Here is a 22,912-nt window from a genome sequence, read left to right as displayed (position 1 = left end):
CTTCAAGGTCTGCTTCATTCCCATCTTCTGTAACTACATGATTCTTTCTTTTAGAAGCACCTCCAATCCACTCAACATCTGGGTCAACATTCAAGTGGAATTCTCTCATGTCAACTTCAACATCATCAATGATATTGTCTTCGTCCAGAAGAAAGTCACCATCTTGACTCTCACTATCATCACCACTGTTGATCTCATCACCACTGCTATTATCATCACTACTATGTTCAATTTCAGTTTCCATGATGTTTGCATTATCACTTACCATGTCCACCTTGTCAATTGAAGGCTCATTTCTAGTAGGTGAAACATGAGGGTTGTTTCTATTAGGCTCAAATGTCAACACATCCTTAGGCTCAACTTGTGTATCATGCCATTCCAAAAACAATCTTTTTGGGGTACAATCAATCTCAACTATACGTACCTTAGATGGGTTTGGTGACATCGAGTATGTGTGTAATTTCGTTTACCCGTGCTCTGTATACACCTCTATTAGCTTATGCTGGCCAACATATTTTGCTAAATGCCTTACATCATCATCTGAAGCTAAAGCAAACAAGCCAAAATCTAAATCGCATAGTGGCCTTCGAAAATGATAGTACATCTCCACATGTAGATTTTCATCGATATACCCAAGTTTCACCATCATGTCATCAATATCGTGAACACAGAAAGTCTCGATGTCTATTAAGTCAACGTAATGTCTCTTTCCGTTTACATACTTCCTTCCAGGAAAATCAGTAAACTTTCTACCATGGTTTAATAGCATGCAAAACATGGTCGGATGATCACCTATTAAGGAAATGCCCCAAAAATTTTGATTAACATTTGATTAGGGTTGTAGGATTTCACGAAGCAAATGCAAATAAAAACGAGATTAGGGACTAGGCGGACTTACCATATTGAAGACGAACTTCTGCTTCACTGATCATCCGTCCTCGTGCTTCACTTAAATTCCAAACCGGCATTGTTGATTATTTGGAAAAGCATACAAAGTTTTAGCTAGCGACTAGGGTTTTCGTTTGAGAGAAGAAAGGGAATTCGTCTGACAAGTGTGTGTTTGTGTGTGTTTTGGTTTGACGATGATCGGAATCGTAAAACCATCCGTCTGTATTCTAAATTGTGCTAATATATTGTAGGGTTGAAAGGACAAAAATGCCCCCAGCGTGCCACTCACGTGAGTAGTTCCTAACCCCAAATAAGACGGAAAGTTAACTAAAGGACTAGGCGGGTAACGAAATAAAGTTATAGGGATTGTCCGAGTTAAAAATTCTTTCCAGGGACGAAGCGTGCAAGTAAGAGCAAACCATAGGGACCAACCGTGTAATTTTCTCAAGGAACTAACATTCTTCGAGTTCCATGTGTTTCTTCTCGATATGTTCAATGTATTTAACTGCAAATTCTGACAGAATAAGGAACTAGCATCAACCTATTGTTATGAAAATGACATCCAACCCAATCTAAATTGAGTTATATAGTTCTGAAAAGAATAAGGAACAAAGTGAAGTAAAAACATTAATGATTTTTAACTATTTTTTCATTGAGGCATTTTATCAAACACATGGAGGCCATGACAGAATGTTGTTTCAAGAAATTACCTGTGATTAGATTAAGCATATCAGAACCATCAACATCAAATGAGTTACACAGGAGGGTATACCTCCTGTGTTCGGTTTCCATACGATCGAACAAAAAAAAGCATAAATGGTTATGTGGCTTCGGTTTTGATTGAACTGATAATATTTGAGAAATATAATTACATACCTATGACTGGTGAGTATAAATCACTGTATTCTAGGATCGGTCCATGGATTTGGAACGAGAGAGATAAAGATAACGGCTGTAAAATAAGATCGAATAAAGTCCGAATCTTGTTGAAGGTCCTTGCAGGCGGTGGTGCAAATAGGTACATGGAAGGAGGGTGCGAGACGAGAGGATACATCAATTGTAGAAGAAGAAGCAGAATCGGCGATGGTGAGACGATGATGAATGTGTTCGGCCCCAAATAACTAGGTCAAATATATTAACTTTATTTCCTTAATTGAATGAATTCAATTAAATCATTTCCTTAATTAAAAGTACCAAAAGTCCAAAATACCCTTTAATGATTTATTTAATTCTTTATTAATTCTTGAATTCTCATTGGTGCATTTAGGCACACAATAGTTGTTAAAAACATTTGAACCTAACTCTCTCTCTCTCTCTCTCTCTCTCTCTATATATATATATATATATATATATATATATATATATATATATATATATATATATTGACGCTATTTTGTTTACAATTAAGATACTAAGTTTTTAAAATAGTAATTTTAGCATTATATTTTTCAATTTGTTTGTGTACGACTTTAATGGCGTGGTGGTGACATGTGATGATGAAATGATATTTTTTTGATGACATCATGTTATAGGTGTCAAAATTGAAAATTTAAATAAAATTGAAGCTATGTAAATCTTCTATTATTATCTATTGTCCCTATTTTTACTGGATTTTTCAAAGATAACGTACAATCATTTATCAATTCTATAATAAAGTAACGTTTCATCTAAATGAGTTTTTTCCTATTGTGAAACATCGGTTTCTTCGTTAGATGGTTTGCAGTCTAGTTGTCATAATGAAGAGCACATTTTTCTTGTTTCATGCATAAATTTTATAGGAGCTTCTTTAACCATATGAGTTGACAAAAGGTGTATTTTTGGCCTTTACATCCATCACACTGAACTTATATAACACTTTCCTAATGAACTCTTCATTGGAATGTTTAGAGTAGCTCTTTCACTATAACACTATGATTATGCTCATGCCAAGTAGTTTTATATTTTGGTAAGTGCATTATCGATTAGTTTAGTTATGTTTATTGCAGATTGTCACTAATTAGTAAACAAGTTAAATAGATTGAAGACCATATGTTCAAATCACTTTATTCAAAAAAAGTTAAATTATAGCTTTAATACGTACACATACTTTTGTTAACATATATAATACATTAGTCATTAAGAATTTAACAAAAAAATATGTCAAATATTTTATAACATGGTCGACCTATTATGTCTCGTGATTTATCTTTACCAAACTCATTTCATCTTCACCGCCTAGCAGAATTCTGCTCTTAGCCATTACACAAAAGAAGCAAATTAGATTTTCAACCAGTGCAAATTGCTACTTTGTTTTCATACATGTATGTTTGTGTCGGCAATAATTAAGTATGTGAAAAATTTATAAGTGAGTTATCGAGTTGAAGCATAGTGGTGAAACACCCATGAATGCCGTTTACCAATTACCAATCTTTTTTGTACTTTATTATAGAATATAGATTGTATTAATATGAAGTGGAGAAATAAGTCCACCAAAGTACAATGTTATGACCACAATGAAGTGACCTCTTATTCATCAACAATGGCAATAACTTGGCATCATGAATTGCTAAGATATAACATAACAACTATCATGATCAACCAAAAGCCACTACACAAGCCTCAAGCCAAATCAACATCAACAACTTTGGAGGTCTTAACACGTGTAGTGCTCTGTTCTTGGATTCCCAACCATTTCCGTATGTATTCAAATACAGTTTCATCTCTTAGTAGTGTCCTATGAGCACAAGGAATTCCCACCCTTTCTATTGCTGGAAATCCATCTGCCTGTTCATGCATATAAACCATAGTTCAGTTGATGACACAAATCACAATCTTTTGGTTGCATTTGTTAAATATTATTGTCAGGCTAATACACACATTACATATGACATAACATAAGGTAGGAATAGTACCATTGCTGACTCAGCGGGAACTGTTGCATCTCCATCCACATAAGAGTATTCAGGCTGCAAAAGGTAAAAAGAAAATGAGCATTCATGTTAAAAAAATTTACATAAAAATGTCCCTGGAGAAGGCCAGACTTGAACATGAGACCTCACTTATGGAATTCTTACCTTTTAACTGCTAGTGCAAGCATGTAGGGACAAGTACACAACATATGTCAGATGGTTGATTGAAGGATTCGGACTACTTACCAATGAGTGGCATATCTCAGATGGATCATTAATTGGATCAGTTTCCGAACCATAACTGCAAAATAGTATTCATTTGAGCACAAAAAAGTTATCAATCACAAAGCACAATATACATCATAATCATGGATCAACTAGTTTTATAGTGTGATAAAAGGAATGGAGCGTAGTGCTAAAAAATTACAAGTCCAATACAAAAAAGGGTTTAAATGCTTGTTTATGTAGTGGCGTTTCACTTTTTTCCCAATTTATACAACAAAAGTGTTTTTTAGACGAAATCTGCAAGCACATTTCATTCTATAAGTTGAAAATATATAACAACTCAAGTATAACCTGCTTTTTAACCGGTTAAAACGTGATTGCATGACCTGTGCCAGTTGCCCAAACTTTCAAAAGTGAAACATTGTCACATAAATTCTTAAAAGAAAGGGCAAATGTCAGGAAAACTTAACCTGTATATTATAGGCATTTTATTGAAATACCCCTATATTAAATTCTCTTACTAAAAAACTTTTCTTAAAAATCACTTTTGAGATAAAAAAGCTAACCCAAACATACCCTATATCTCCCATTATTTGAAACCGTCTAATTGCATTTTAAGGGAATTTTCAATACGATGTCAATAATAAGTTGTGCTCTTCTGACATTCCAAAACATTTAATATACCGTTTTTTCCGTATGGATTAAAAAAATGGGAATTTAGTTTTAAATAGTCAAGAATTTAATATGGGTTAATTTTTCCCAGTAAGATGCCTGTAATAGGCTGTGCTTTTCTTATTTTTAAAAAAAAAGGAAAAACATTGTTGCATAGGTAAACGTTTAACGACTTCATAACCTACCAAACATCGAAAGGGGTATCCAATGATGTTCCATAAATGTTATAAAAATCAATCCCTTCGGGAAGCTGCACACTATTTAGCATCTTGCGTGTATTAGCTGCCCATTTATAGATTGACAAATTGAATGGCAGAGGTATCGTCTTCTTGTTGTACTCTATCTGCCATAGTTGAATAACAGAAGTTTAGATAAATCACTCACATGGCATGCATGCAAAAGTCATATTTTGACTCGTTTTTGGGACATATATATATATATATATATATATATATATATATATATATATATATATATATATATATATATATATATATATATATATATATATATATATATATATATATATATATATATATATATATATATATATATATATTACCTCATTGTCCTTCAATGCTTCTTCAAACAGCCCCACACAGCCAAATGGGTCATAAGTTTCCTGTGTGGCTGAATCTTGTCCATTTTCTGAACGGTTTCTCCAAACCACAATTTCAGGTTGTTTTTTCCATTGAAACTCAGGATTAGGAAGCATTTCATATATTGATGGGCATTCCACCAACTGAAAACACAAAAGGAGAGAACTGAATCGCCTTCATTTTTATATATATAGCTATTTTTTTGTTTGTTTCAATTCTAATGATACTTTAAAAACAGATGAATGTCATGAAATATTACTAGTTGATGCATTGACCACCTAGACACAAAGAAGTAGCTTTCAAGTCCCTCAACAAACTGTAACCCGGTTAAGAGAGAATCATTGATGTATCCGGGTGCACCTTGGAAAGGGGTTGCAATACTTATCCACTTATTCACATACTTGGAAAATACCTATATATATAGCAAGTGGATCACATGTCATGGGACCATAAAGTTTATATCAATTAATTCATCACATATCATATATGTCTAATGAACAAGTAATTAATTAATAAACATGTCATTAATTGGGTTTATTTTCATACATCAGAATGGAGTGATATGAAACATGATACTAGCAACCCACCCATGGAGTGTGATATAAGGTTGACTTTTCTACCCCCTGAAGCTTTATATGCAGTCTCTAGCTTTTCCTTAAGACCATCCATTGCCTGGTCAGTTCTGCCAACAATACATGACACTCGGTCACTGCCATACTACTTGTTTTATTTTGAATTTTTTGAAACGCTCAATTACTAAAAGGTAAAATTATATATGTACCTATTACTTTGGCGGAAGTCATATCCATATCCGAACAATGTGGTTCCTTTCTTGTATCCATACTTAATAAGCATATCGATCATGTCATGAAAGTAGTATACGTCCGTCACTTGTAAACATTTTATCAACTGAAAAGCCAAAATATATGAGAATTTATATTAATATACAAGACATTACTTATTCTTAATTGTATGCATTTGATCAAAGAAAGAATGAATATGATTAAAAAAACAAGTTCTGTTCTTTATCATGCTACTAGACTTAAGTACCAATGAGGGATCCAAAATATCGATAGCATAAAGCCCATAATCATCTTGCGGAACCACAATATCAGAACTATCATCCAATGCTTCCGTGTAGCCTGAAAATGCAAGACAAACAGAATTTCCAAACTTAATATTTACAAATTTCATCGCTATTTCTTGATGATTAGCATAACTAATTTTATTTGACCAATACAGCCATATATGCATCTGTCGTTATGAAATAAGTAACAGTTCACCTGCGAGCTATCTATCCATCCCCCATAACATATAAAGAACCCATAAACAATCTATTAAGACGCAAATGTACATGTACCACCATGCAATTAACAGACAAATATACCATCTTGATAGTATAGCTTATGAAACGTTTGACAAATTAAGGCCATTATATATAAATTATAAATTAGAGTATATAACAAAAAAGATTTTATCGAGAAAGAGAATGAACCAGTGTCGGGATTATACAGGGACCAGGCTCTCTTTCGGAACTCCATATCAGCAAGAAGGATACGGACCCAAATACGGGTCGTGAGCCCGAAGCAGCTCTTTAGCTTCGAATTAAGAATAGTCCCGCCTATGCCACTCACCAGAAGTATCGGGTCAAAATCAGCCACATCGTCACCGGAGCTCTGATTACCGAAGCACCACCGTTTTCCACCCACCATTTCTTAATTCTTCTTCCTCCTCCTTCTCGAAGTGTACCACGCTCCGTGAGTAGTTGGAGTTTCTAGAGAAGCAGTAATTTAGATTATATTGATCAACAAAAGAAAGGAAAGTAGGAAATTGTAGCCGGAAGATTTGCGATAAGTATTACGATAATTTAATCCTAAGATAATATTCGGTTTTAATATTCTTCTGTATTCATCGATATACGTCTTCTCCACCCACCTTTTATACTTCCCCCATACTGAAAACTCATACTATATCTTAAAATTAAACGTATTTGCTACATTTTTACTGTTCTCCATCTTTTTCGTTTAAATGTAAAATTAATAGTATACTCTTACGTTATTCAATTCCTTATCATACTCTGTTTCTCTCTTTAAATTTTAAAACACTCACAAAATAAAGAAAACATAACTTTTTTTTTTTAATCGTTCATCTATCGCATCCATTTTTTATAGCGATTTAATTGTTATAATCGTTCAACACGTTTATGCTTTTCAATCATATTTCTTAATAATCAAAGGTAACTTTAAATGTCTCAGAATTTGGTTTTCTTTCAAATGAAAAATTCATACTCAAAGCAGTGTGTGAATGCATTATTTTTTTTATATGTATAAATGTTAATTAAACTTCATTTCTATAATTGTTAACTTAATATAAAATTACACCACTAAATCACAGTAATAAAACACTAAAGAGGACAAAAACAAACAGGTGTTCAACATTTCCATACAATAATAACGTTCTACTTAGTTGTTCATTAAAATTGCACTTAGTTGTTTGTCGGGAAAATGACTTAGGAGGGTAACTACCTTTTATCCGTGTTCACATATTGACAACTTCTTCTTTTTTGTACATAATAAAGCAATTAACTTGTTTTAACAGTTTAAATTACACCAATATTACCAGCTAATACATGTTTTAACTGGTAACTCAAAGAGAAAATGACTTAGGAGGGTAACTACCTCTTATCCGTGTTCACATATTGACAACTTCTTATTTTTTGTACATAAGAAAGCAACTAACTTGTTTTAACTGTGTAACATCCCAAAAATCATGACCAAAAATTTTGTTTTTAATTTAATACTAAGACCATAATTGTCAAACCATTAATTTAATACTCCGGCATCGGGCCCCGCCCGACATCAGGCCCCGCCTGGCATCGAGCCCCACTCGGTATACATATCTGTCTCTCTTAGGCCCCGTCTATCTCCGGGCCCCGCCCACTAAACACATACAATCATATAACATGCTAACACATAAAGAAACATACTCTACTATATCCCTGTCCTAAGAAACATACTCTGATAATAATAAGATACAAAACTTCATCCGTACTCAGCTAGTTCCGGCCAGAGCTTCAGCAGTGCAAGGTGAGTCTCCTCACTGTGTGAATGGGTCTAAGGCCACAATGCCAGTTCATGTAGTCTATGAGTAGGAAGACCAGGGGGTTAGCCCTAGGCACTGTATGCTAATATGTTATTCCAGACCAAGGTCTGATGTCGGACGGGTGCCCGAGGAATGTTTGCATGTTAGATTATATTTGTTGTTTGTGTGATACTTGTATGTGCCTGGTAGGGAGGTGAGTGTGGGCGAGGTCTTGTATCTCATCACTAGCTGAGTACGGACGATGTTCCGTATCTCATTATTAGCAAAGTATGTTTCTTAGGACAGGGATACATTAGAGTATGTTTCTTTATGTGTTAGCATGTTATATGATTATATGTGTTTAGCGGGCGGGGCCCGGAGACAGGCGGGACCTAAAAGAGACAAATATGTATACCGAGTGGGGCTCGATGCCAGGCGGGGCCCGATGCCGGAGTATTAAATTAATGGTTTGACAATTATGGCTTAGTATTAAATTAAAAACGAAATTTTTGGTCATGATTTCTAGGATGTTACACAGTTAAAACAAGTTAGTTGCTTTCTTATGTACAAAAAATAAGAAGTTGCCAATATGTGAACACGGATAAGAGGTAGTTACCCTTCTAAGTCATTTTCCCTTTGTGTTACTGGTTAAAACATGTATTAGCCGGTAATATTGGTGTAATTTAAACAGTTAAAACAAGTTAGTTGCTTTATTATGTACAAAAAAGAAGAAGTTGCCAATATGTGAACACGGATAAGAGGTAGTTACCCTCCTAAGTCATTTTCCCGTTGTTTGTCATTCCATACAAAAATAACCAAATAATACTTCAAAAAGACAAAAACCATTTCCCTTCTAGCCAATCCTTCAATTTACAAACGAACGTAAACAAAAATAAATGAATGAATGTAAATGAACATAAACGAACGAACCTAAACAAACGAACGTAAATGAACAAACGTAAACGAACGTTCACAAACGTAAATGAATGAATGAGAACATTGTTCATGTTCGTTCGTTTAACTAAATGAACCAAATATCTTGTTCATGTTCTTTCGTTTATTAAATAAACGAACATAAACGAACTTCCTGCCGAACTGTTCGTCGAACGTTCAGTTCGTTTACAACCCTATTCACAACTAAAGATGAAGTCTCTATTTATACCCATGGCAGCCATCATTTGTACAACCCTCATTATGTTGGGTGACAACAAAACAAGTTAAGCAATTCAGACAAAAAACAAAACAAACTTCGGTGACCTTGCGGAAATAAAACTTCTGAAAAAAGTAAATCAAGTGAACACAATATTTAATGTGGTTCGGTCAAAGTGACCTACATCCACGGGCGAACAAGAAAGAGGGGATTTTATTAACGTCCAATAACAATTACAATCACACACAAGGTTAAACCTCACTTGTGCTCTCAAAATGAAAGAATCTCTCTTGCTTACTAACTGCTCCAAAGGAGTGCTCTCAACCTTACATAGATTACTCTCTTGAAATTTCTACACACCCATAATAATGGAGATATGAGTCTATCTATACTTGAGGGATCATACCTAAAACCCTAATGGGCGAAGCCCATTGGCCCATGAAATGTGACAACCAATCATATCCCGCCATGCAGCATCTTATGGAACATTCTTCCATGTGATACAACCCATGAGCACCAACAACACACACGATGGACCACCTTGACCATAGTTGTAACAGCCCGGAATTTCAGATATTGATATAATTATGTTTTGGGGGTGAGTTAAGAGGGGACTCGGCGAGTTGGAGCCTAGACTCGCCGAGTAGGATCGCAGACTTGGTCGCGGGTTCGCGACTGGACTCGACGAGTCCAGATATGGACTCGGCGAGTCGACGCTGTTCAGCAGAAACCCTAACCGTTCGGTTTTGGATCGTATATAACGCCCCTTAGGCCGTCATTGTCCGTCTTTTGGTCGATTGAGAAGAACCCTAATCGTTGTGGACGTCTAGGGCAAGGGAGAAAGCTATTGGAACTTGGAAGAACTTGTTAGGCAAGAAGAAGAAGAATTTGGCCAAAGGAATATCAAGGAGGATCGAGTCCTGAGGTTTGGGGGACACAGAGAGTGCGTTTTCAGGTAACACTCGGACCATTTCTGTTATTTTGATGTGTATACGAATCTAGGGTTTATGAAACCCACTTAGTGATTAGACGGGTTATTATGTTATTACCCAGACGTTTATACCCCAGTAATAAGATGTTTAGAAGTCCAGAAAGTCCCATTATTGTATATCTCGGGACCATTCGTAATTCAGGAAGCAGTTGCTCGTCTGCATGGCATGGACTCGCCGAGTTGTTCTTCAGACTCGGCGAGTAGCTTGAAGATTAACTGGGACTCGTCGAGTCGTTCTTCAGACTCGGCGAGTTGAGTCGGGGTGGCCCCACGATTCTTCCAGGAGGAACTCGTCGAGTAAGAAGGGGATACTCGACGTGTAGAAAGGGAATCTTAAGGAATCGGTGAGTCAAGGGCGAGTGGACTCAGAGTCGTTGAACTCGGCGAGTCTTGGGGTGACTCGGCGAGTTAGGTCGCGGGTTAAGCGAAGTTCTGAGTATGGGGACTCGGCGAGTCATAGGGTTGACTCGGCGAGTAGGGTCAGTCAGGGGTTGACTTTGACCATGTCCTTGACCAAGGATTTGACCAGTTGTCTTCCAGGGGTATTTTGGTAATCATGGGAGTTTATTGGGTTATTGTTGATTTTCAGTGGAGGAGTTGTGTCAGAGTTCGGAGCAGCAGGATCTTATCTTTTCAGCCGTCAGTTCGAGGTGAGTTATCCCCACTATATCATCAGGGTCTAAGGCACCAAGGCCGGCCCTTTATTGTATTGAGAGTTAGTTACGTTTATCATGTTAGTGCTGGTTGTGTCTGCATCCTGGTAGTTAGGATGGTACATGCTAGGTGACCTTGTAAAGGTCAGTTCTCGATATGCTGAGTAATGCTATGCTAGTGATCGAATAGGGCGGTAGCCGGTTATGGTAATGATATGCTATGTGATCTGTTTACTCGGTTTGTTGAATATGACTGTTATATGACTGTATGTTTTGTGCACATGGTTGTTTGGACTAGAGATGGGTTGAGGCGGGTCCTGCTTCGTGCTGTAGGCCAAGATACCCAGGGCGGACCGGTTGTTCCGAAGGCCCAGCGAGCGGTCCGGATAGGCTGTAGGCCCCACGAGGGCGGACCAGACGTGCCGAGGCTCGGAGAGTGGACCAGGATGACTGAAGGCCCGATGCGGGCGGACCAGTCACACTGTAGACTCGGAGAGTGGACCAGGTGGGTTGAAGGCCCAATGCGGGCGGACCAATCCCACTGTAGACTCGGAGGACATGACTAGACCCGGAGGATGGATCCGACGGACTGAAGGCCTGATAAGGCGGACCAGTCACGATAGACCCGATATGCATGATTGTTCTATGATCCGTTTTGTTATGTATGATTTATATGTTTTGGACCGGAAGGTCACGGCCTGGAAAGGCGTATGCGTGGTTGGTATTTTGGGGGTATCTCACTAAGCTTTCGGGCTTACAATTGTGGTTTAATGTTTTTCAGGTTCTTCAGGAGACTGTGGCAAGGCGAAGGCGCGATCGTACCGTTCCTCATGATTTTGTAACAACGTGATTCTGGGAATACTTAAATGAATTATGTTGAAAACCTTTTGGGAACATTTTAATGAAAATCGGGTTGCTTTGAAAATTTTAAATTTGTTGTGTTTTTCGGATGTTACAAGTTGGTATCAGAGCCTTGGTTTGAGTGAATTGGAGGAACACTTGTGTGACTCCAGTCTCAAATCGAGGAGAGTTTTTCAAAAAGAGAAATTTAAAATGGTTTTCAAAACAAGTAAAGGAGGACGCGGAGGTACGATCAGCCGGAGCCAGTAAGTAACCCCAAAATATCATACATGGCAATTGTCTTATTGAGCTTTGATAGAACAGCATGCTAGAGTTAGGCTAGGGATCTTCAGGATTTATTGATGAGTTGCCTGATTTATGATGCCTGCTAGCCTAGGGTTCCTTGCGAGAGATTTCTAGTGTTCCTCTAGTGGTGAGGATAGAGCGTTGTTATATGTGTCGCTAGGGTGTTGTGGGAGTACTTCATACAAATATGGGTTGGTGCGGAAGGTAGTATGGGCCCGTACTACTGTAAGCACGGACTCATACGCGTATCAGGGAAATCATGACCTCTAGGGTTGGGATGAGAGCTGGTTCCCGATTAGTGGAATATGTCTGAGATTGGTGTTTTATTTTCAGTATGGAGATTCCAGGGCACGCTGGGGGTGGATCCGGGCCAGGAACAGGAGCAGGAGAGGGAGCTCCAAGTGGGTCTGCACAGCCAGAGGTTGTCAGTCAGATGAGTACGCACGAGTTGGATGCGAGGATTCGCGAGATTCTGCATGATGAGGTTGCCGCATTGATTCGGGCTGAGCTGCCAGAGTTGTTTGGGTCGATCAAGACCGCCATGGTGGAGTATTTTGATGAGCGTTATGCGGCTCTCACGGAGACGGCTGCCGCGGCGGCTACCGCAGCAGTAGCGGCGGCAGGAGGAGGAGCCAGTAGAGGTTTTCAGTATCGGGACTTCGATAATACGAAGCCTCCCACTTTTGATGGAGTTCAGGATCCGATCGTTGCTATGAGGTGGTTATCAGATGTGGAAGGATGTTTCTTCACTTGTTCATGCCCTGCTGATCAGAGGGTGAGGTGTGCTTTGAACCTGTTGAGGCTCGGAGCAAAGGATTGGTGGAGATTGACCACGGGATCGTATTCGGATGCGCAGAGGGCTGCGATTTCATGGGATCGGTTCAGGGAGATGTTCAGTACTCGCTATGTTCCACAGGTCGAGAGGGAGAGGTTGGCTCAGGAGTTCTTGGAGCTAAAGCAGGATTCGGAATCGGTAACAGAAATCACCAGGATGTTTACTGAGAGGGCGATGTTTTGTCCTGAGTTCGCTTCGGAGCAGGCTCAGATGTCCCGATATCTGAGTATGCTAAAGAGGGATATCAGACAGTTTGTGTCTGCGCAGAGGTGCGAGACTTTGCTGGAGTTGCAGGAGGCCGCCAGGCGGCGTGAGTTAGAGATTGAGTTACAGATGCGTGAGCTGAGGCAAGCTCCAGTTCAGTCGCAGCCGGCGACGAAACGGTCTAAGACCGTTGATTTCAGGATGGGAGATCAGGGTGGCCACGTCTGTGGTAAGTGTGGAAGGGGTCATGCCGGGGTTTGTCGGTCCGGTGGAGCATGCCGCAAGTGCGGGAAGGAGGGACACTATGCGAGGGATTGTCGGCAGTCGGTGCCGGTTCGGGAGTTGAGGATATGCTATCATTGTCATCAGGTTGGACATTTGAAGGTCAACTGTCCACAGATTGCTGCAGGATCGGTGCAGGCTCCAGCACCGGCTACGCTGAGGATCACAGGTGGAGGTCAGGGTGGAGCGGAGCCCCCAAGGGCTTAGGGTCGTGTTTTTCAGCTTGCTGTTGCGGGTATGTTTCTTTCTGATGTTTTAATTATTTATGCTTGTTGTGGAGTATTGTTATCTGCTAGTTTCGTTGGTTGGCTATGGAAATTGCGTTTCGGGTTTCTTGTGGTATTCGTTGTTCCTTGAGGGATTGGCGAGTTGTGATCGGAATTTTGGTGTTAGTATCTTGTGTCCCTTGAGGGATCGTTATGGTTTTGGGATTGTACTTCGAGCCATCATTGATGATCTTTGAGAAGATTGGTGGCGGATGCGGTGTTAGTTTGGAGGCTAGTTGGATTCTGCAATCTGAGGAAGGGAAAGATGAAGATTGAGTCGCTTTCGAGCGGGTTGTACGGCGTAGGAGCATGATTTGTATGAAAGTTGTCGGTACTGGTGAAACGCACTTGGAGTGCATGTGCTGATTCCTACGAGGTGCTTTGGGAGATCGGTGATGGCGACCGGTGATTTTCTGTCAGCGTCTTAAGTGGGGGAGAATTGAAAATCCTCTGGATGGTCGTTGGGCTTGGAAGGTTGTTTAGCCGCTTGGGAATTCAGCGGTATTTCTATCAGATGAGAGCAGGCTCGGATGGGTGAGCAGTAGGCGTGCGGGGCGAAATACAGACCTAGAGCAGTTGATTGAGGAAGGCATGGGAGCAGGCCGGGATCGAGTATGTATGATGGAGGTAGAGTTCGGAACCCCTAGAGAGCTAGAACGGTATGCACGGGAGGATTTCCCGAAGAGATAGTTGGAATGATGAGTGATTGTGGGGCGGTCCGGATAGACTGGAGGCCGGTAGGCGTACCAGTCAGGCCGAAGGCTCGGAGGACGGTCCAGTCAGATTGGCTGAAGGTTCTGAGAGTGGTCCAGATTGGCTGAAGGCCCGGGGAGGCGGTCCAGTCATGCTGAAGACTCTGCGGGTAATATCGAATCGGTTAGAGGCTATGGGTTGCGTATGTCGCGATGGGATTACATTGGGAGGTCTGGCCCCGGCTAGCGATCTTGAGCAGTGAAGGTAGTGCATGGGCTTGAGAGTCCTTGTGCTAAGAGCCAGAGTAGCGGTAATGCATGGGTATTGGGTACGCCCTAAAGTGGTAATGTGGCGTAGGATGAGCACCATGGTGCCTGTCATGGTGGCTGGGCAGACAAGTGGGGTTTCACGGAGGTGAAAGCGGCAGTGCAGAGTTGCGATCGCAGTGGTCCGTCGATGATCTTCGAGTAGTGTGTTGCAGCGGCGGAATATGAGTTTATTCGACTCGATATGTTGCTTTGGGCGCAGAGGGAATATCGCGACGTGGAGTCAGGGAGAGGAGTTAGGAAGGGATGCAGAGCAAGAGTTTTGGACTCTCAGTGAGATCATGATCAGGGTTCTGGGTATGTATCAGTGGTTTATCCTGGAAGGATGTTGAGGATATCGTCTATATATCAGGTTATCCGCACCTGAGGGTGCTAGAGCTGGATCGGCATGTAGGTGTGATTGCGATGGGAGAACTCGGGGGAGTTGCTCCGAAATGGAAGAATGCGTCCTTCGGTCGTTATGGTAAGGGTAGGGTGAAATTTGGATCAGGAATCCGAGGGTGCGTGGCTTTATAGCCATGTGAGTCAAATGGAAGATGAGAATAGGAGCAGTAAGGCATCATGGGTAATTCTCGGTTGTTGAGTGTGGTTATCGGAGGGTACAGTGGGTGCCGGTTTGAGTAGGTGGTGGGAACACCGTATGGGATGAGAAAGTGAGCTTCTGGTTCTATGGTTGTACTTTGAGGGGCTTGGTTCGGTCAAAGTCAAGTGGCGCAGAGTGGGAAGTAGATTGAAGATGAGATGCCGAAGGCTTCGAGGGCGAAGACTAATTTAAGTGGGGGAGAGTTGTAACAGCCCGGAATTTCAGATATTGATATAATTATGTTTTGGGGGTGAGTTAAGAGGGGACTCGGCGAGTTGGAGCCTAGACTTGCCGAGTAGGATCGCAGACTTGGTCGCGGGTTCGCGACTGGACTCGACGAGTCCAGATATGGACTCGGCGAGTCGACGCTGTTCAGCAGAAACCCTAACCGTTCGGTTTTGGATCGTATATAACGCCCCTTAGGCCGTCATTGTCCGTCTTTTGGTCGATTGAGAAGAACCCTAATCGTTGTGGACGTCTAGAGCAAGGGAGAAAGCTATTGGAACTTGGAAGAACTTGTTAGGCAAGAAGAAGAAGAATTTGGCCAAAGGAATATCAAGGAGGATCGAGTCCTGAGGTTTGGGGGACACAGAGAGTGCGTTTTCAGGTAACACTCGGACCATTTCTGTTATTTTGATGTGTATACGAATCTAGGGTTTATGAAACCCACTTAGTGATTAGACGGGTTATTATGTTATTACCCAGACGTTTATACCCCAGTAATAAGATGTTTAGAAGTCCAGAAAGTCCCATTATTGTATATCTCGGGACCATTCGTAATTCAGGAAGCAGTTGCTCGTCTGCATGGCATGGACTCGCCGAGTTGTTCTTCAGACTCGGCGAGTAGCTTGAAGATTAACTGGGACTCGTCGAGTCGTTCTTCAGACTCGGCGAGTTGAGTCGGGGTGGCCCCACGATTCTTCCAGGAGGAACTCGTCGAGTAAGAAGGGGATACTCGACGTGTAGAAAGGGAATCTTAAGGAATCGGTGAGTCAAGGGCGAGTGGACTCAGAGTCGTTGAACTCGGCGAGTCTTGGGGTGACTCGGCGAGTTAGGTCGCGGGTTAAGCGAAGTTCTGAGTATGGGGACTCGGCGAGTCATAGGGTTGACTCGGCGAGTAGGGTCAGTCAGGGGTTGACTTTGACCATGTCCTTGACCAAGGATTTGACCAGTTGTCTTCCAGGGGTATTTTGGTAATCATGGGAGTTTATTGGGTTATTGTTGATTTTCAGTGGAGGAGTTGTGTCAGAGTTCGGAGCAGCAGGATCTTATCTTTTCAGCCGTCAGTTCGAGGTGAGTTATCCCCACTATATCATCAGGGTCTAAGGCACCAAGGCCGGCCCTTTATTGTATTGAGAGTTAGTTACGTTTATCATGTTAGTGCTGGTTGTGTCTGCATCCTGGTAGTTAGGATGGTACATGCTAGGTGACCTTGTAAAGGTCAGTTCTCGATATGCTGAGTAATGCTATGCTAGTGATCGAATAGGGCGGTAGCCGGTTATGGTAATGATATGCTATGTGATCTGTTTACTCGGTTTGTTGAATATGACTGTTATATGACTGTATGTTTTGTGCACATGGTTGTTTGGACTAGAGATGGGTTGAGGCGGGTCCTGCTTCGTGCTGTAGGCCAAGATACCCAGGGCGGACCGGTTGTTCCGAAGGCCCAGCGAGCGGTCCGGATAAGCTGTAGGCCCCACGAGGGCGGACCAGACGTGCCGAGGCTCGGAGAGTGGACCAGGATGACTGAAGGCCCGATGCGGGCGGACCAGTCACACTGTAGACTCGGAGAGTGGACCAGGTGGGTTGAAGGCCCAATGCGGGCGGACCAATCCCACTGTAGACTCGGAGGACATGACTAGACCCGGAGGATGGATCCGACGGACTGAAGGCCTGATAAGGCGGACCAGTCACGATAGACCCGATATGCATGATTGTTCTATGATCCGTTTTGTTATGTATGATTTATATGTTTTGGACCGGAAGGTCACGGCCTGGAAAGGCGTATGCGTGGTTGGTATTTTGGGGGTATCTCACTAAGCTTTCGGGCTTACAATTGTGGTTTAATGTTTTTCAGGTTCTTCAGGAGACTGTGGCAAGGCGAAGGCGCGATCGTACCGTTCCTCATGATTTTGTAACAACGTGATTCTGGGAATACTTAAATGAATTATGTTGAAAACCTTTTGGGAACATTTTAATGAAAATCGGGTTGCTTTGAAAATTTTAAATTTGTTGTGTTTTTCGGATGTTACAATAGTGGAGCATCATGATGCATAAGTGGCGTATCATGAACACTAATGGTCCAATATCCATCATGGTGACACAACATGGTGTAATCCTCGAGTTAGGATGACACCGAAGTTTAATTTTATGGTTTTCATATTACTACGGAAGGTGATACGTTTATCAATGATAGTACAATGGTGAATTTGGATGAGCCTACTAACTACAAGGAAGCCATGGCGGGCCCCGAGTCTGCAAAATGGAAAGAGGAAATGGACAGTGAGATCCAATCCATGTATGACAATCAAGTTTGGAACTTGGTTGACAATGTACCAGGTCGAAAGACAGTCGGGTGCAAATGGATCTTCAAGAAAAAGATTGACATGGATGGTAAGGTGCATACGTTCAAGGCACGACTGGTTGCGAATGAATTTACTCAAACCCCAGGGGTTGACTATATGAGACCTTTTCACAAGTGGCCAAGATCAAGTCTATTAGGGTTATGTTAGTTGTCGCTGCATTTCATGATTATGAAATTTGGCAGATAGATGTCAAAACCGTTTTCCTTAATGGGAAGCTAGCTGAAGATGTTTACATGTGTCAGCCAGAGGGTTTTGTATATGCTAAATATCCTAATAGAGTGTGCAAGCTTGAGAAACCCATTTATGGATTAAAGAAAGTGTCTCGCATATGGAATCTTTGCTTCGACGAGAAAGTCAAAGAGTTTGGTTTCTCTAGAAGTGAGGATGAGTCCTGTGTGTATGTCAAGGCTAGTGGGAGTATAGTTAGCTTTCTAGTATTGTATGTGGATGACATACTGCTCATAGGAAACAACATCCCGACCTTGCAGGAGGTTAAGTCCTGGCTTGGGAAGTGTTTCGCTATGAAGGATCTAGGGGAAGCTGCTTATATTCTGGGGAAAATGATTTTGAGAAATAGTGGTAAAAGACTAATAGGACTTAATCAAAGTACTTACTTGGATAAGGTGTTGAAACATTTCAACATGGAGAATTCCAAGAAAGGGGAACTGCCAATCCAAAGCAATACCAAGCTGAGTAAGACTCAGAGTCCGAGTACCAATGCCAAGATAGTGGAAATGAGTCGAGTACCATATGCTTCCGCCATTGGCTCGACCATGTACGCTATGACATGTACTCGCCCTGATGTGGCTTTTGCTTTGAGCATGGTAAGCCGATATCAAGGGAACCCTAGTAGAGCTCACTAGATAGCAGTTAAGAACATTCTTAAGTACCTACGAAGGACTAAGGACTGCGTCCTTACACTTGGTGGGACTGATGACTTGAGAGTGATAGGGTATAGCGACGTCAATTTTCAGACCGACAGAGATAACTTACGCTCTCAGTCGGGCTAGGTGTTTACCCTAAATGGAGGAGCAATTACTTGGAAAAGTTCCAAGCAGGAGACTGTGGCTGATTCAACGTACGAATCAGAGTACATAGCATCGAGCGAAGCGTCGAAGGAGGCAATATGGTTGAAGAACTTCATTGGAGACCTTGGAGTTGTACCATCCATAAAGGAGCCCATGGAGATTTTCTATGATAAAGAAGGAGCGGATGCCTTAATGAAGGAACCAAGGGATCATGGTAGATTCAAACATATCGACAGAAAATACCACTTCATCAGACATCGGGTAGAAGGACTCCTCGTGGTAAATAGGGTATCGTCAGAAGAGAATCCTGCGGATCCCCTCACAAAGGGTCCGAGTAGGATCAAGCACGTTCAGTATGTGAGGAGCATTGGTCCGAAGGACGATATTAGTTTTAGTGATTAGATAGATGTTTAGAAACTTGTAATAGATAAATGTAATTGACATTTGATGATTAAGTAATGGAGATTTATTTATGAGTAAATTTTACTATCTTGTGTCGATTGTTTACTATTGTTTCACTTTTGCATGTTTTACTTCTAGAATAATTAGATTGTTCAAATTATCCACGGTCAATCATACTTTGGAAGTAAGTAATGAGGCAAAACTGTCATGAATTGGTTTGTAGATTGTCTAAGTGCTTAGATATAGTAAAGGTTTTCTGCAACGTTCATGAGTACTTCTGAAATAAGATTTGAGTATTGGATTAAACCCACGCTCACTTGAATTACTTCATGGAATTTATCAAGAGTAATTGTGAGATGATAATATCGTATAACCTTTAAACCGAGATATGTGAGTTGTTGTTTACAAGTTGGTTATGCATTGATAATGTGTAAACGCATCAATAACTTGATGTTATAAAATGTGTTGTTGTGTATGATTTGACGAGTAAATAGTACAAACATATAAGTCAAAGTTTATCTGTTCCTTTTATCCTAAGAGGTTAAAAGCGATATCTTGGGCCCCGCGACGATTTTGTGCTGACTTATGTGTCGGGCCCGGTCAGGACTGAAATGATGTGTTCAATTAAGTTCTATGTCAAACAAATTAGAAATTGGGAAACAACAATTCCCAAATCTTAGTTACTTTAGGAAAAATGAATTGGTGCAATTCCATGAAATTACACTTTACACCCTTGCTAAGACATTAGTGGAGCGCATGTGGTTAACCGACACACTAATTGGATTCTAAGCATAGGTGACAAAAGGGTGACTCATTTTTTGTCATAGTTCGATGGAGCGTGTGTGGCTAACCGGCACATCGAATAGGTGACTGTAACAATGAGGGCACCATGTACATTTGCATGGTTATTCACACCCGCTTTGTGATTCTCGGCATCCCAGTCACAAACTAGAGGGGCACATCGAGATTGAAACATGTCATTGAAAAGTTCAATGAATCTCAAAGGAATCTAGGAGTTTTCAATACATTTAAAGCTTAATCTCTTTTGCTTTTCATGGTGGAGAATTAGTGAATCCTCATTCACTTACCTTCAAATTATTTGCATGATAGATTACGACATCCTTTTTCTAATACTAAATAATGTTGTTGGATCCTAGCCCTAATTTATCATTTTGGGTGTTTAATTAGGGATTCATTTCTAATCAAACCTTTTTCTTTTCTTCAAATGTCGAACTCAAACAACAACAACGCTTCAGGCTCAACCTCATCCGGCTCGTTCTCACTCATGAACTTGTGTGGGAGAGTGATCTTTGACGGGTCCAATTTCAATGATGGGATATGTAACATCTGAATGGTCACTCATTACGAGGACAAAGAATATGTCCTCGATAAGGAGCTGAAGGAGGTGAACATCAACACTGCTACTCCCGAAACAATTGCTGCCTTTGAGGCCCATGAGCATGATGCCACGAAAGTCCATTGCATCATGCTAGCGACTATGACTGCTGAACTTCAAAATTCCTACGAAGACTACTATCCCTACGAGATGCATCAAGACTTGGTGGACCGGTACCACCAAAGTGAGAGGCAAGAAAGGTATGAGATCATCACTTCGATGATCACTGCCAAAATGGGCAGTAGAGAGTCCTTTACCGCTTATCTGCAAAAGATGCAGAGATATGTTGATCGCCTGCTGAAGTTGAATGTTAACTTCGATGAAGAGCTGGCAATTGACATTATCCTTCACTCCTTGCCTCCCTGCTACAACCAGTTCCGCATGACTTACCACATGAATACGGAAGAGGTCACCTTGAGCAAGCTCCAAGGCTTGTTGAGGATTGCTGAGAGAAATCTCAAGGACAAGTCTGTTGCATCGACTTCCACTCCCACTGTTGCGCCTATCTTGGCAATGGGTCAAGGGAGGGGCAAAAAGAGGAAGGCTCCTTCAAAGAGCTACCACAAGGGAAAAACCCAAGGTGGTACCTCTTCTAGTGGAACCAAAGTTGGTTCTGCTAAGCCCAACTCTAACCCGAAGGAGGTAGAGTGCCACCACTGCCACAAGATAGGGCATTGGAAGAGAAGCTGCCTGGAATATCTACAAGCCATCAAGGATGGGAAGATCAAGACATCTTTTGCAGGTATTTATACGATTAAATCTAATGATTCATCACATGCTATTTCTTGGGTTCTTGATACAGGATGTGGTTTTCACATATGTTCTGATTTGCAGGGACTAAGAAGAGATAGGGATGTGGAGCGTGGAAGGATAAATCTAATCATGGGGAACAGAAGATCGTCGCCTGTCATCAAGATTGGAGTGTATTCTCTAGCGCTTAGTAATGGATTAGGATTAGATTTAAATAATTGTTGCTATTCGCCAGATATGGCAAGAAACATCATTTCATTTCATGGTTTGTTTAGATATGGATTTAGATATTCATTTGACAATGAGAAAGGTTCTATTTATGCTTATCTAAATGGTGTTTTATATTTTGAAGCATTGCCTTGTAATGGAATTTATGAAACTGTGATGGTTGTAGATAACCTAGGAAATGATGTGTTGTGTATCGATTCTTCCAATAGTATGGATAAAGCATGCTTGTGGCATTGTCGTCTTGCACATGTCAACAAGAAACGCATAGCCCAACTCCAAAAGGATGGAGTGTTTGAGTCATTCGACCTTAGGGACGATGACGTGTGCGAGTCTTGTTTACTTGGAAAGATAACCAAGTCACCCTTCACTGGCACTTGTGAGAGGGGTGAGGGTTTATTGGATCTCATACACACCGATGTGTGTGGGCCCTTTAGATCCACCACAAGGGTGCGAACCGCTTCTATGTGTCTTTCACCGACGATTATAGCAGATATGGGTATATCTACTTAATCAAGCACAAGCTAGAAACCTTTGAAAAGTTCAAAGAGTTTAAACAATAAGTGGAGACTCAATTGGGCAGGAAAATCAAGATGCTTCGGTCCGATCGAGGAGGAGAGTACCTAAGTCTTGAATTCCACGACTACCACAAGGAATGCGGAATAGTTTCACAATTGACGCCACCGAGGACACCACAAGTGAATGGTGTAGCTGAGAGGCGTAATCGAACCTTGCTAGACATGATTTGTTTCATGATGAGTCGTGCTTCACTACTTATCTTGTTCTGGGGGTATGCCTTAGAGACTGCCACCCATATCCTTAACTTGGTCCCTACGAAGAAGGTTGCCAAAACACCTCACGAGATGTGGACATGGAAAGCTCCCTCGTTGACATATATCAAGGTTTGGGGTTGCGAGGCTTTCGTAAGACGAGAGACTCACGACAAGCTCGAACCTCGTAGTGAGCGATGTATTTTCATCGGCTACCCGCAAAAGTCCTTTAGATATGTGTTCTATAGACCGAGTGAAAATGTTGTTTTCGTCG

The 22,912-nt window shown here is 41.1% G+C and overlaps 1 protein-coding gene across 1 annotated transcript; it reads right to left on the bottom strand.

Moving 5' to 3' along the window:
• Window positions 1-3,279: 3,279 nt before the first annotated feature.
• On the bottom strand, window positions 3,280-7,183 carry LOC111920957 (phospholipase A(1) LCAT3). The gene is made up of 10 exons (XM_052766970.1): window positions 6,768-7,183; window positions 6,323-6,414; window positions 6,054-6,181; window positions 5,819-5,954; window positions 5,532-5,684; window positions 5,236-5,415; window positions 4,859-5,016; window positions 4,023-4,077; window positions 3,780-3,833; window positions 3,280-3,651 (listed from the first exon to the last, which is right to left on the bottom strand). The coding sequence occupies exons 1-10, from the start codon at window positions 6,982-6,984 to the stop codon at window positions 3,487-3,489; spliced, it is 1,338 nt and encodes a 445-aa protein (XP_052622930.1). The 5' UTR covers window positions 6,985-7,183; the 3' UTR covers window positions 3,280-3,486.
• Between the last annotated feature and the right edge of the window lie 15,729 nt (window positions 7,184-22,912).

The sequence above is a fragment of the Lactuca sativa genome, chromosome 8 (assembly GCF_002870075.4).
Source record: "Lactuca sativa cultivar Salinas chromosome 8, Lsat_Salinas_v11, whole genome shotgun sequence".
NCBI classification, from domain to species: Eukaryota; Viridiplantae; Streptophyta; class Magnoliopsida; order Asterales; family Asteraceae; genus Lactuca; species Lactuca sativa.
This window is presented reverse-complemented; position numbering and strand designations above follow the sequence as displayed.